This window comes from Rhinatrema bivittatum, chromosome 8 (assembly GCF_901001135.1).
Source record: "Rhinatrema bivittatum chromosome 8, aRhiBiv1.1, whole genome shotgun sequence".
Taxonomy (NCBI): Eukaryota; Metazoa; Chordata; class Amphibia; order Gymnophiona; family Rhinatrematidae; genus Rhinatrema; species Rhinatrema bivittatum.
Window position 1 is genome coordinate 21814237 of NC_042622.1, and position 16120 is coordinate 21830356.

Consider the following 16120-nt stretch of genomic DNA (forward strand, 5'->3'; position numbering starts at 1 on the left):
CCAGAGTTCTGAAGGAACTCAAAAATTAAATTTCAGACCTATTAGTAAAAATTTGTAACCTATCATTAAAATCATCCATTGTACCTGAAGACTGGAGGATAGCAAATGTAACCCCAATATTTAAAAAGGGCTCCAGGGGCGATCCGGGAAACTACAGACCGGTTAGCCTGACTTCAGGGCCAGGAAAAATAGTGGAAAGTGTTCTAAACATCAAAATCACAGAACATATAGAAAGACATGGTTTAATGGAACAAAGTCAGCATGGCTTTACCCAGGGCAAGTCTTGCCTCACAAATCTGCTTCACTTTTTTGAAGGAGTTAATAAACATGTGGATAAAGGTGAACCTGTAGATGTAGTATACTTGGATTTTAAGAAGGCGATTGACAAAGTTCCTCATGAGAGGCTTCTAGAAAAAGTAAAAAGTCATGGGATAGGTGGCGATGTCCTTTCGTGGATTGCAAACTGGCTAAAAGACAGGAAAGAGAGAGTAGGATTAAATGGACATTTTCTCAGTGGAAGGGAGTGGACAGTGGAGTGCCTAAGGGATCTGTATTGGGACCCTTACTTTTCAATATATTTATAAATGATCTGGAAAGAAATACGACAAGCGAGATAATCAAATTTGCAGATGACACAAAATTGTTCAGAGTAGCTAAATCACAAGCAGATTGTGATAAATTGCAGGAAGACCTTGTGAGACTGGAAAATTGGGCATCCAAATGGCAGATGAAATTTAATGTGGATAAGTGCAAGGTGATGCATATAGGGAAAAATAACCCACGCTATAATTACACAATGTTGGGTTCCATATTAGGTGCTACAACCCAAGAAAGAGATCTAGGCGTCATAGTGGATAACACATTGAAATCGTCGGTTCAGTGTGCTGTGGCAGTCAAAAAAGCAAACAATGTTGGGATTTATTAGAAAGGGAATGGTGAATAAAACGGAAAATGTCATAATGTCTCTGTATCGCTCCATGGTGAGACCGCACCTTGAATACTGTGTACAATTCTGGTCGCCGCATCTCAAAAAAGATATAATTGCGATAGAGAAGGTACAGAGAAGGGCTACCAAAATAAGGGGAATGGAACAGCTCCCCTATGAGGAAAGACTAAAGTGGTTAGGACTTTTCAACTTGGAGAAGAGACGGCTGAGGGGGGGGGGGGATATGATAGAGGTGTTTAAAATCATGAGAGGTCTAGAACGGGTAGATGTGAATCGGTTATTTACACTTTTGGATTATAGAAAGACTTGGGGGCACTCCATGAAGTTAGCATGGGGCACATTTAAGACTAATCGGAGAAAGTTCATTTTTACTCAACGCACAATTAAACTCTGGAATTTGTTGCCAGAGGATGTGGTTCGTGCAGTTAGTATAGCTGTGTTTAAAAAAGGATTGGATAAGTTTTTGGAGGAGAAGTCCATTACCTGCTATTAAGTTCACTTAGAGAATAGCCACTGCCATTAGCAATGGTAACATGGAATAGACTTAGTTTTTGGGTACTTGCCAGGTTCTTATGGCCTGGATTGGCCACTGTTGGAAACAGGATGCTGGGCTTGATGGACCCTTGGTCTGACTCAGTATGGCATTTTCTTATGTTCTTATGAAAAAAACCCAACCCCACAGCATGCTTCTCTGTAGGAGGGGGAGGATAGTAGCTAATGCCTTCATTAGAATGAGATTTGCATGAAAGGGGGCCAGCCTGTACTTTTTTTGGTGCACAAAACTCCTTGCTGCCTTGTCAGCACAACTGAGGTAAAAGTGTGCCTTCAAGTGAGTGCAGCTCATTCCCTCAGCTCCCACGAAACTAACATGAAGGATACGGCCTGAGCTGCTGTTTAAACACCCTCATCTCACAGTGTAAATCTCTTTGCTGTCGGCACTGAATGAATGAAAAACAATTTGGGAATTTTGTATCCCTCAAGCTTTCCTGCTATAAATTTACCACCATGGCAACAATAATAATTCTTGCTGTCAGATGGAGCATGGAAGTATGCCATGGTACACTTCAGCTTTGCATATTAACGCTGCGATCCCTCTTGAAATAAATATCCTTCAGGTGATTTAATTTTGCTTGGTTGTAAATCCTGATTTAGAAGAGAACAGAAATGAATACAATGGCAGGGACTATAGAGCACATTTTACGTTGTGTCCAGATTAAAGGTACTGTGCAGAACTTTTGGTATTTTCACTGCATGCTGGGTTGTGCAGTTTTTGTCAACAGTGCTCCTTAGTAAATGTTATCGGTGTGCACTCTATTGCAAACCATGCATACTAACGCACTGATTTAGCACGCAAAGCCTTCGGGGTGAAGTTTTAGTTCCCATAGTGCATTGGCACCATAGTCCCACACGGGATAGGAAAGTCTCTCTCCCAGAACCTAAGTGCTGGTTGGTAAAGTATATTCTTCTGTCGTCCACATCTGGATTCCTAATGGATCCAACAAGCACTCGTGTTGATGACTCTGGAGCTGACCCTTCGGAACGACCGCTGGTGATGCTGCAGTGTCTTTGGGAATCCATTTTCCTTTCACGTTAGCTTTCGGTCTCGGGAATCTGACCTTCCCGCTGGTGGTTTTTAACACTGAAATACATTTGCAGGCTGTTATGTGCCAGAATTGCACCAGTTTTAAAAGTGAACTTACTAATACGAGTTTGCTTTGAAAATTATCTCACAAAAGCTACCCCCACAAAGTGGTATATGTTAATTTGTGGAGAAAGCTTTATGAGCATTTTATGCTTTTTCAAAATTGAAAAGTGTGCGCACAAATAAAAACCCAGACCATTCTGTCCACTAGAACCCCAGTTCCCAATTCACTTAAAATTACAAACACACACGCACTGGGTGCATAGATGTGACATTTATATGCATATCACTGTAGTAATATTCATGAAAGCCATTTCTGTGAGTAAAGCACTGCTTTACCCCTAGAAGTCCCTTTGAAAATGACCTTTCCTGTGTTTTGAGACTTTTAAGTCCTTCACAAATCCCTCTTGAATTCTCCCCACTCACTCCTTTGGAAGACAATTCAGCGAGATCCTGCTAAAAAGGGCTCTTCCCTTCATATTGTTTTGAGAGATCGGAGAGAAATACACAGAACTCTGTTAAAGATATTTGTGCAGCCTTTGATGAAATCTAGAATTTCAAAGGGGATGTAGGGATGCTGTTGGCTACTCCCTGAGTTTTTATTTAGTTAAATTTTAAAATCGCCTTCCCCAGGCTCAGTGGTTGTGCTGGAAAATCAAAAGATCTTTTGCTGGGAGCCTTTCCAGGCAGCAAGGCGAAATACAATATTATGATTTCCCTTGTAAGAATTCCAAAATCTGAATTGCTTTTCAAAGTTGCAGTTGTTGTTAACCATGCTTTTTCTTACGTAGCATGACTGTGTCTGCCCTTTCTTAAGGTGATCTCTCGTAATCTGTGCCCATAGTAATCATAGGAAAGGATTCTGGGGCAGAAACCTTGAGGTCTAGGAAAACACAAATTTCTAGATACACTGCACCCTGTCTTGATATTTTGAAACCATGCAATGTAGGTACGTTTTCACATCTTTCAAATCGGACTAGCTGCTCCTGGTTTCATAGTCATGAAATAAAGATGCTTCTTTAGTGTTTATTGTACATCCAGTAAGCCTCGCCATGTCCGATGAATTGAGTTTTCTTCTGTGTGTTATTCAGAGCTTCCCTGTTTTTATAGCTTAGTGTTGTTTTGTCGTTTTGTGGGTGGTTATTTTTTATGCCTTTTAATTCTCGTTTTTAATTGGTTGTACCTAACCTTGGGCATCCCTTGTAAAGGTAATGAAGAAACACAAATAAATAGACTAAATGGAAGGGAAAGTGAGAAGGTGTCTGTGCACAGTGAACCCCCAGCGTTGTGTAGCTTTTGTGACACCTACGTCCTGCCTAATTCACGGATCCCTGCTAGAAGTATGTGTGTGAGTGCTGCTGGACTGAGAGATGTGCCGAAACAACTTGACTGAACCTAGCGCTTTCTGCAGCTTTAGAAATTCCATGCATTCCTTCGTGCTGCTCATATCTTTGGAATTAACCCACTTCCATAAATTCAGGTCAGGCTTTCACCGTCGGGGCTGATCACGAGCTCCTAACACAGTGCCGCTTCCTCCAGGGTAGTTACGCCCTTTGGCATTCAATGACATCACAAATCTTTACCTTAAAGACGTACACATTGTGCCCATTAAAACGAAAAATACTTTTTTTTTTTTTGGGATGAAACGCAGGAAACTGGAAAACTAGATTAGTGGTTCATGGATGGGATACTTACAATGAATAAAATTGATAAAAATGAATGTTTGGCAAATGCAGACTTTTTTTTTTTTTTAATACTAAACAGCAGAAATAGTCAAAAAGCAACTGATTTTTGTTTCAAGTCCAGTTTAGTATTTTGTTTTCATGATTATGCTGTAGATAAGTAAGTGAAATGAAGGCAGTAAGTGCTGTATATAAGCAAGTACATCATAGAAAGACTAAATTAATTCTTTGGGAAATACCGGTCTGAAGGTGTGTTTCAAGGGTGATTTGGATGAATACAATCAAATCACGGTGAACTTGGAAGATGTAGTAGGCCACATTGACAAACTGAAGAGTAGCAAATTATCTGGACCAGATGGTATGCACCCCAGGGTTCTGAAGGAACTAAATGAAATTTCAGACCTATTAGTACAAATTTTGTAAACTGTCATTAAAATCATCCATTCTACCTGAAGACAGGAGGGTGGCCAATGTAATCCTGATCCTTAAAAAGGGCTCCAGGGGTGATCTGGGAAACTATAGACTGGTGAGCCTTCAGTGCCAGGAAAAAAAGACTGGAAACAGAGGAGGATTAAATGGTCAATTTTCACTGTAGAATACCTCAGAGATATGAACTTGGACTGGTGTTTTTTTAATACATTTATAAATGTTCTGGAAAGGAAAATGTTGAGTAAGGTGATTAGATCTGCAGATGATACAAAATTATTCAAAGTAGTTAAATTGCATGTGGATTGTGATAAATTTGCAGGAAGACCTTGCGAGACTGGAAGATTGGGCATCCAAATGGCAGATGACATTTAATGTGGACAAGTACAAGGTATTGCATACGGGGAAAAATAACCCTTGTTGTAGTTACACAATGTTATGTTCCATATTAGGAGCAACCAACCAGGAAAGAGATCTAGGCATCATAGTGGATAATACTTTGAAATCTTCTGTTCAGTGTGCTGCGGCAGTCAAAAAAGCAAACAGAATGTTAGGAATTATTAGGAAGGGAATGGTTAATAAAACGGAGAATGTCATAACGCCTCTGTATCGCTCCATGGTGAGACCACACCTTGAATACTGTGTACAATTCTGGTCGCCGCATCTCAAAAAAGATATAATTGCGATGGAGAAGGTACAGAGAAGGGTGATCAAAATGATAAAGGGAATGGAACAGCTCCCCTATGAGGAAAGACTAAAGAGGTTAGGACTTTTCAACTTGGAGAAGAGACGACTGAGGGGGGATATGATAGAAGTGTTTAAAATCATGAGAGGTCTAGAACAGGTAGATGGGAATCTGTTATTGATAACAGAAGGAGTAGGAGGTACTCCATGAAGTTGGCAAGTAACATATTTAAAAACAAATCTGAGAGAATTTTTTTCACTCAGTGCATAATTAAACTCTGGAATTCATTGCCGGAGAATGTGGTAAGGGCAGTTTAATGTACCTGGGTTTAAAAAAGGTTTGGTTAAGTTCGTGAAGAAGAAGTCCATAAACTGCTATTAATCATGGTGACGTAGGGAATAGCCACCAGTATTACCGACATTTAGTAGCATGGGATCTGTTTAATGTTTGGGTACTTGCCAGGTATTTGTAACCTGGATTAGCCACCATTGGAATCAGGATACTGGGCTTGATGGACCCTCGGTCTGACCCAGTATGGCAACTTCTCATGATGTTATGTTATGGAGGCTCTACGCACAAGTATTTAGAAGACGCAGCAGAAATGCAGGTGCTCACGTCAGACTGGCAGGCTAAGCAGGGGGCCTAAAAAGCTGAATGTTTGGGCAATGCCGACACTAGTATTTAGATTATTATAGAACTTTGTGGTTAGACGTGGGAATGATGGGGATCTTGTATGATCTTCTACGCAAAGGAGGAAAACAGCAGAGCTTGTCTTGAGTAAGGAGAAATCTTGCAGATGGTCACACTCTGTAGCTGGCAGCTGGAATGTATAGCTGGCAGTTTGGACAGAATCTGGGCAGACTGGATGAGGTAGATGATTGTTTTCTGCCATCATCTACTATGTTAACATGAGGTTCATATTCAACTGGCAGTTGCTGGATAAAGTTATCCAGTTTTCTTTATATGGGAGGAGACCAGCTCGGATTGGCATCCAATGCAGATGGGAGTCCCGCAGGGTTCAGCCCTATTGATGCTTTCATTTAATATCTGTTTAGTGCCAGTTTGTAAATTGACCGGTCTCTACAAAGGATTTCACCTGTATGCTGTCGGATTTACAGTTTTACATCCTTATGGGCTTATGGACTGAAATGTCGGCAATGATTTCCTTGTGTTTAACTACACTGAGATGCTGGCTTACGCATAATAAACTGGCATTGAATCTATTAAAAACTAAAATTGTAGTCATCCGGCAATTACATTGCCTGCACTGGATGAGGGTAGCTCGCTTTACTTGGGATTGGCATTGACCACTTTGCAAGCACTGCAGATCTTACAACATGCCACCCAGCCCAGTTAAACTTCTAGCCATTGTATTAAAGATCCCATTCCTCAGTTTTGTGTGACCTCCACTGGCTTCCACTCCAGTGGAGGATCAGATATAAGGCTGCAGTTCTTGCATTCTCTATCGGTTCTCTCCCATGGGTTATAATCCTATGAGAGCATTGGGATCTTCACAGAGAGGACAATTGGATGTTCCAACTCTAAGGCCGCCTCGGCTGGCTTACAGAAGGCAGCATGCATTTTCCATATCTGCTCCGATAATTTGCAACTCATTACCTCAGGAGCTAAGACTGATGGGACTGCTGCAAAGCATTCAAGGGCTTGTTAAAAACTTTCTAATTTAGACCCGCATTTTTGTGACGTCATGGCCGGTCCCCATTTGAGATATGCTGATTCTTTGATTTTCTTGTCGCTCTTCATATTTTTTTCATTTGATTAGGGATGTTTTTATGTATGCCTCCTGAGGTCCTGATATAGGCAGGTTACGAATACTGTAAAATAAATAAATATTCAGCCTGAATTCACACCAACTGAATATTTGGTCTAAAGTTACGCAGACAAAGTTCCAGCTAGCTTTGGGATAGTAATTGATCTAGATGAGTTATCCTGAGAACTTATTTCTGGCCAGTGCTGGAAGTAACACTGCACACCAGCAATGCCCCTCAGTGCCGCCTTTTTTTCTCTGGAGAAAAATAAGCTGGTGAGCAGGGTTTGGGGGGGGGGGGGGGCAGAATGAAAAACGTTGGGGGTTTGTCCCATTAACTCCACAAATTAGGACAAACTGCATTCTCTCCGTGCTAGTATGTTTATGCCACCTGAGGCCATTGCCTCACGGCCGCTCATGACACACATTAAAATGCCTGGATAACTGGTACATTTTCTGTTTTTTCACTACGGACAAAGACTGTCGCGTAACTAAATTGCTTTTTAATGAAGTCTGAAGTTACTGATGTACACTATTTGTGTTTTGTGACAAAGTCAGTTTTTAGAAGGTGATAGTAACTTACAGGAAACCACAGTTTGTACATTGTAACATTATTAAACAACCCGTTAGTAAGTGACCGGTGGCAGAGCAGGCACGTTAGGGTCACTTATTTTATTCATTTTCTATCTTTCGGCACTTCAAAGTGGATTACATTCACAGCTTTGGCAGAATACAGTTTTGTTTAAATGAAATGACATGCAGAGAACTTGAAAACCATAAAACACTCGTAAATGAATCTCTGAGGCCTGATCCTTGTAGAGTTGCTGAGCTGATAAGTCTCCCACATTTGGCGGGAGAGTCCCGCTTTAGTGATCTCATCCCAGCCCCAGGCAGCATATAACTCCCGCCAAAACTCTGGCCAGCCTGACTTGAAAAAATGCCTTAAAAAAAAAAAAAATCTGTCCTGGGCAGCAGGCTCAGCACAGCAGGCGCCTCTGATCTCTGCTGTGCAGGGTTCCCTGGACCGAGGGCTGAAAATCACCGGTTTGTACAATTGTGAAGAGCTGACGAAGAGTGAGAAGTTCCCTAGAGCAGCGGTTCTCAACCAGTTGTGTCACCAAGCACATGCAGGAGTGTCGCCACACTCCCAGGTCCCCTGCTGACCCCAGCTGCTCCCCCTGCCCCAGCGAAGTAGGAGCGCCTCCTCCGCCCGGCCTTAAAATGCCGATAGCCCAGGCGGAACGCGGAAGGCGAGCTGGAGTCGGCGGCACCCGCATGGTCTCTTCTTCCCAGACCCCGCAGCCCGGAAGAGGAGGTGGTGAGCAGCAGCTGTGTGCATGGGAAGAAGAAGAGACCATGCTGGTGCCTGCAACGTCGGCACAAAGACGAGAGACGCAGCCTGAAGAAGAGCATCACGGCGCGGAGCAAAAGAGGAGCAAAGTCAGCCCCCACGGCCGAAGGGAGTCCTTTCTCGAGGCCACAAGGGCTGGAAGTGGAGGAGGCTGCTGCTGCTGTTGCTAATGCGGTAGAGGGAGAGTGAGAGTGAGTGAGCAAGCATATGTTTGATATCCTGTGTGTCTGTGTGAACATAAGTATCAAAGTGAGTGATTGAAAACCTGTTTGTGTGAAAGAGAGTATGTGTGTGTGATTGAGAGCTTGTGTGTGATTGAGATCCTTTGTGTGTGAGATGGTTTGATTGAGAACATGTATGTGTGAGAGAGATCATGTGAATGTATGATTAAGAGCCTGTGTGTATAAGTAAAAGAGAGACCATGTGTGTCTGTGTGTGATTGAGAGCTGGTTTAGGTGAGAGAGCATGTGAGTATGTGATTGAGAGCCTGTGTGTAAATGAGAGAGAACGTGTGTGTGTGAATGAGAGTCTGTGTGTGTGTGTGAAAATACAGACAGCATGTGTATAAATGTGTGATTAAGCGCCTATATAAGTGAGAGAGAGCAAGAAAAAGCATGTGTATATATGTGTGTGTGATTGAGAAGCCAGTGTGAGAGAGCTTGTGTGTGACTGAGAGAGAGGAGAAACTTGCAAGCAAATCATCCCTCCTCCTGCGAATTCAAAACTATCTCGGGGCACCTGGATATCAAACATTCTCAGGTATGCAAAGCTTTTTTTTTTTTTTTTATCCTTATTTTTCATTATTGGGCCTTTGTGTCTGCTATTTTGAAATAGTTTATTGGTATCTAGAAATTTTTTATATGAGTTTTTAATTATTGGATATTCCATTCATCAGTTACTTTGAAATCTGTTCTTTTTGTTAGTATGGTTTTACTGCTACTGATTTTATATTTCTTGATTTGTTTTAGGACTGGTGAAGTTTCTCTTTTTCCTCTGTTACACTGCATACAGAGACTCTGGCTTGTTGTGGTTTCCAATTCAGTTTTTGTCTGCATGCTTCTAGTTATGCGTTTTGGTCTCTTTATTCTTTGTTAGGTGAGGGTCTGCACATGTGATTCAGGTGAGGTTTTCTGCTGGCGTGTAGTTTCTGTGTAGGGCTCTATAGCAGCCTTACTTGGTCCGTTTTCCTAATAGGAGGTGTATTGGTGTCTTAAGGCCTGGTGTAATATTTTCAGTGTTGCCTTTTCTTAGGTAAGGTGGTTACTGTTTGAGTGCTGGAAATCGGTGCTGTTTTGGTATGGGATGTTTATTATTTGTTCAGTTTCTGTTTGGACAGAGTACTTATCTTTCCCTTGTGTCATTCTTAACAATAAAAATAACACTGGACCTTTATTTTTTATTTCCACCGTGAATTGTAATGAGCAGCGTGTCACACGTGAACGAGGTTTGTCAGGTGTGTCACAATGGGAAAAGGTTGAGAATAACCGATGAGAGCAATGTGTTATGAATTTGGCACAGTGAATTCTAGCCGGTGCTTGGTGCTGATTGAATCAACGCTGGTTATAACGACTGAACTCCGTGTACACAGTTCAAGAGCAATGTTATATAGTGATTGACACAAACAGTAAACAAGAGTTGTCACACCTTTCAATTAACAAAAAATAAATGCTGGGTAGGAATCCAGGTCTCCCTGGGATTGAGAGATGCATAAACCCACTAATTACACCCCTCGCCTTTCACCTAAACACCCAATTACCGAAGCAGCCTCAAAGCTCGCTCCTCCATAGCTGACTAAGGGTTAGGTCTGTGCTATGGGCATTTTGTACTGAGGTGACCAAGGGCATGCAAATTTCTAAAGCTAGTTGCAAATGTACTATCATGTTAACCCAATAGAGAGGTTTGTCATCGGCAGCTTGTTTGCCGACATCTTTCTACCTACCCAACTAACAGGGAGATCCACATGATTACGCCTTCTAATTACCACAGAAGAAGGAAGCATCCTTGCATTGGGGCAGACAGAAATTGCGTCTTCTGTTTTCCACAAGTGAATACACCCCCTTGGCCACAACAAAAAATGGATTGACTGTCTCTTTAAGGCTAATGAGGGGTTTTAAGGTGTCCACCTTTGCTGCTGCTTAAAAGGCCAGCAGTGGCTCTGGCAGGCAATGTGAACTAATAAGATTTAGTGCGGCAGACTAACAGATGTGCTTCTCAGATATTAATTCTGAAGGCATTCACTACTTCTGGGTCATTAGATAAGCATGGAGCTCGGTTCTCCCTGGAACCTGGGGCATGTGCACCCTCGCATTCAGCCAGCGATGTCGCTACGGAGCAACGGCGGGATCCCAGGCCCAGGAACTGAAAGCCGGGTCTTATGGCGCGGGAGTTTCACGTGTGACAAGAGGCCGGGCAGTTCAGTGCACAACATCGCTGAAAGTCAGTTTCTAGAGCGGATACATGAACCCGAGCACGTGCTGCATGTGCGTGAGTTGCAAACGTTTCCCAAGCGAGCTCTGAAAGTGATCCCACCAGAGCTGCCCACCCACGGTTGCACCGACTGATTTGCCCACAGGAAACGTTTAGAAACTGTTGAAAATGGAAAAGTGCGCGCGTTAGGCCCGAACCCCTCTGCAGGAACGCCTCCGCACATCAGGGGCCTGCGGGACACTTCCACTCAAGTTAACCCGCATATCAGGCAGGCAGTTCTATAACGAGTATTTTGTGTGTGTGGGTGGGGTGGGGGGGTGGGTAAATGCCTCTGAAAACTGCCCTCAGATTGTGGGGTTTTTTTGTTGGAGGCGGGCAACTTCTTGGGCTCATTTCTGATGAGGGCGTGCAGAGCAAAAATTATCCTTTCGTTTGAAATATGGTTTGTTTGGTTTTGGGGGTTTTTTTTTGTTTTGTTTTTTTTAAGTTTCATTTCCTTTTCTTTGGTTATCTTTTTTGGTTTTGGAAAATAGTACCTGCTCTTTGGAAACAGTGTGTGCTATTTCCTGATACCTAAAAAAAGAAAAGGTACTCTGGAAACCCCAGAGTAAGACCTCTGGGGGTTTCCAGAGACTCCTCCCCACTGCTGCCCCTGGAGGCCAAATTTGTCCCAGAAAGGTGGTAATTGTAGTGGAAAAAACCCCATTTACATGTCCCCTACCCCCATCACCCACCCTCCTGACCACCTTCCCCAGACTTATAAAATTCACACCGTGGTCTACTGGGGGCTGGATAAACCTCTCTGTTCCCAGACCTGGTGGCCATCTTTCTGAAATGACACCAGCCCTTTCCCCTAACGTGGCAGGGGCTGCCCAGTGGCCCATGTTTGTGAACATAAGTGGGCGCATGGGGAGTTATGCCCATATCTTATAACTGTATAGCCCGGTGCCTCACGATGTATAAATATCACGTACATCTGCCCCAAGAGTACGCAAGTATGTTGCAGTAAACGTATATTTCCAGGGCCAGAAAATGCTTATTTTCTATGTTTAATAAATGTACGCATGAATATTTTAGGTACATAAAAATATAGAACCTGTCTGCCTAATAGCCCTGATTTAAGCTTGGCGGCAGGTATTTTTATAGTGTGTATGTAACCATTCTTGTGTGCGTACTTATTATTATTTTATACTGTGTACGTAACCATTCTTGTGTGCGTACTTATTATTATTTTATACTGTGTACGTATACCATTCTTGTGTGCATACTTATTATTATTATTATTATTATTTTATACTGTGTACGGATACCATTCTTGTGTGCGTACTTATTATTATTATTATTTTATACTGTGTACGTATACCATTCTTGTGTGCGTACTTATTATTATTATTATTTTATACTGTGTACGTAACCATTCTTGTGTGCGTACTTATTATTATTATTATTTTATACTGTGTACGTATACCATTCTTGTGTGCGTACTTATTATTATTATTATTTTATACTGTGTACGTATACCATTCTTGTGTGCGTACTTATTATTATTATTATTTTATACTGTGTACGTATACCATTCTTGTGTGCGTACTTATAATTATTATTATTTTATACTGTGTACGTATACCATTCTTGGGTGCGTACTTATTATTATTATTATTTTATACTGTGTACGTATACCATTCTTGGGTGCGTACTTATTATTATTATTATTTTATACTGTGTACGTATACCATTCTTGTGTGCGTACTTATTATTATTATTATTTTATACTGTGTACGTATACCATTCTTGTGTGCGTACTTAGACCCACCAGTCTGCCGCTGTCTCCCAATCCTTCTTCAGTTCACCTAGGCCCTCTAGCGCTTCATCCTGAACCCCCCCGCCAGTTCGCCCAGACCTCCCACCCAAAATCTGCAGACAGCAGACCAGTCTGATTTTGAAATTGTGCAAGTCCATTAGCGGGTGTAAAACTGTTCGGATGAGATCGATAATGTAATGTGCATATATGCACCTCTGAAAAAAAATAGCAACTGATCCCCCACCTCAGAACGCTCCTAGCCTGACACTTTTTCCCCTGGTAAAATATATGCGCCATGCTGCAAGTCCCTGCGCCTTCTCGAGGTTTCTAAAATAGCCCAGGCTGTACACAGGCATGCCATTTTCACACTCGAAACCCCTTTGAAAATCGACTCCTTTGAGTGCGTTTGTTTAAACAGGAAGCTTGCAGTCACCTAATGTCTTAGATTATAAATACACTTTTTATAGGTTTGGGACAAGTTGCAAGTTAGGGGCTCTGTTTTCAAAAGAGTTTTGCTGTAGACAAAAGTGGGAGGAAACCTTTTTGAAAACAGGGCCCAAGGATGCCAGCAACGTTCCAAAGGAGTTGAAAACTTAAAATCGGAGCCGTTTTCAGCAGGGCGATGAATCCTGCCTGTAGTTAGCAGAGCCCTCAGATTGTTTGTGCGTTTATGTGAGCCCAAACTAACGTTTATCCGGCCATAGAAAAGCGTTGCTCGAGGTGGATGCATATCGTCCAGATGTCTGTGACTCTTCCTGTCAGTCCCTCATAACCCAATAACAAGACGTACCCACGCTGTCCCGAAGGGCAAAGGAAAAGAGAGCCCGCATTAGATAAGGGAATATGTTTCTCTTTCCAGTGGAGTACGACAAGGAGTTCCTGCACCAGCAGCAGCATCAGCGGGAGTTCAGGTTCGATCTCTCTAGAATCCCCGAGGGCGAAGCCGTGACCGCCGCCGAGTTTCGGATCTACAAGGACTACGTCCGGGAGCGCTTTGATAACGAGACCTTCCGGATCAGCATCTACCAAGTGCTGCAGGAGCATCCCGGGAGGTGAGTTACTTGGGGAGTTGATTGTGATCTAAAAGTGCTGCCTTCGCGCCCTGTACCTTCACTGTACGAGTTACCAGCTTGTTGCGAGGGTCATTTTAGCAGGTCTTTTGGTTCGGTGGGACCGAATCTCTTTTTTTTTTTTTTCTTTTTCAGGAAACCCGCCATGGCGCTCTGTAACCTCCGTCCTCTAGGGCTAAATCTGTAGCGTTGCACTTTTGTCGAGGGAAATCACAGACTTGGCCAGGAAGACCGAAAGCAATAGACTCCGTGACGGAGAGCGCGCCGCTTCCAAGGGACTTTACTCATTAACCATCGGAGCTGCCGCAAGGAAGACAAAAAAGATTGTTGCCTTGTAATCCACGGTCTTTAGTGGACCATAAAGAAAACTGGCAGAGGGTAATGGACAGATGGCCGAGTTCTCCCCCCGCAGCCAAAATAATATAGTATCGCAGAGGCGGAGTGGGAGGAGAAAAGGATCCTGTCAGAAATCCTAGGAAAGTCATGGAAACTCGTGATCCCCTCCCCCCACCCCGCAGGCTGGGCCATGCGGAGAGAAGGAACGGCATGCGTACCGCTGTCCTGATTGTGAGGCGATGGAGCCCACTGTAAAGAGAGAATTGCAGGAACGCGGCCCTCAGTGTGTAGTGCAGGGGGTACAGAACGTGCTCCGGCAGCGCTCGGCGCAGACCCATGCACCCAGCAGCGGCTCTGGAAGCAGCCAGGCCTATAATAAATCACAGGCTAGGGATGTGCGGCCCCTGAAAACCACACAGACTTCCTGTGATCTTCTTCTTTCCAATCCAAAACGACACAAAAGAAAAAAAATGCTGTCTCGTTTTAGTTTTCCATTTTAGTGAGCGTCAAAACATTTTATCTCGCGCTAAAATGTTTGTGCTCGCTAAACACAGAAATGGAACGAAGCAAAATGAGGAGTGAAAGCCCAAGACCAGCTTTCCCCCCCCTAAAGAGTGATTTGGCTTTTCCCCGTGAAAGCTCATGGGGTCTGGTTGTTGCGCGCGGTTCTGAGCGGAAGCTGGCCCGGTCCTCCCGCACCCAGAACCACCAGTAAGATTGTTCCCAATGCCTTTTGAACTTTGATGTGCCCGAGCCAGAAGGAGGCAGGCGCTGACCTTCCACCCCCTGCAAAAGTCACCGTGACTCCGGCCAAAATCTTCTTCTTGATCTAAAGCAGCGTTGCCTCCTGCACGCTCAATTTTCAGCAAATCCCACTGACTGCCTGGTGCTTTTTGCTTAATCTTTATTTTATTTTTTTACTGTGGGCAAACGTCTTTCCCCACGTAGGACAGAGTTTTGGAAATTGCTGCTAAAGGCACGAGTGCTCTGTGATTGGGAGGGGGGGGGGGGGGGGCTGCGGATGTCGGGGTGGGGAGTTTCCCTTTGACTTGCAAACTGCATGGGTTGGGGGTGGAGGAAAGGGGGCTTTGAAACCTGCCCCGTCATGCATAGGGGTCGAGATGCTATTCGGATGCGTTTTTTGTAAGTGCCCTCGCCTGCCTCGCTGGACAACTCGCGTTAATCCGGAGCTTTCCCGGGTGACGTCCAATCTGCAGCTTGTGCGGGGGAACACGCATCGGCCACGGCGAGCCCTGGCAGGGCACGGGCAGCGCCAGGCATGCCCCGTTTCTTACGAGGCTCCTCTTAAGACGGAGGCAGGCCGCTGCGCTGGACGGACCTTCGATGTGAGCACGCTTTCTGTTTTTCACACGTGGCGGGAGATGTCCAAGAGAAATCCCAGACTTTTGCGATCTGCCCTCAGCTTTCAGAAACCGCTGCCTTAATCCTGCGGGGAAAAGGAAATGCGTACGGATGTGCTCGCGTTGGCCTGCCCAGTATCTTTCAAGCGCCGTTTGCTGTCGGTTGGGGCATTCGGTCTAACGAATACCGACAGAGCGCACCATGTTCCTCAGGATTGATTTGTTTTTTTTTTTTTGTACTTGGTCACAATTACACAATGAGCTATTAAACTCGTTACAAGCAGTTATTAACGTACACTGGGCTTTGACAGCTCCTAAGAGGATTTCAAACCTGACCGTATGCATTTATTTTCAGGTCGCTACTGATTCATTGGGGCCTAAGACCTTGAAACCATTTTTCTATATCCTGTCGTCCACTGCTGCTGAGAGGCTGAATCTCAGCCGATAACATTTTTTTTTTTTTTTTAATTGCAGCCCAGGACAGCCATGTTCGGAAACGGCAGCTCGAAAAGATCCGCCAATTTTGGGCTCTCCTCACACCCCCCTCTTCTGGCCTCCTTCCCCTGCCCTGTGTTTGTGCCGGCACTGTCTGCCTGACATGTGCGAGCCACGGGAAGGGTGTAGAGCG

The 16120-nt window shown here is 43.8% G+C and overlaps 1 protein-coding gene across 3 annotated transcripts in view; it reads left to right on the top strand.

Moving 5' to 3' along the window:
- Positions 1-16120, top strand: part of BMP7 (bone morphogenetic protein 7) — a 91400-nt gene that overhangs the window by 46931 nt on the left and 28349 nt on the right. For all 3 annotated transcript variants that reach the window (XM_029613084.1, XM_029613082.1, XM_029613083.1), the window contains one exon: positions 13585-13777. In XM_029613084.1, the coding sequence (XP_029468944.1) occupies positions 13585-13777 (193 nt within the window). The remainder of the gene's footprint in view (positions 1-13584; positions 13778-16120) is intronic.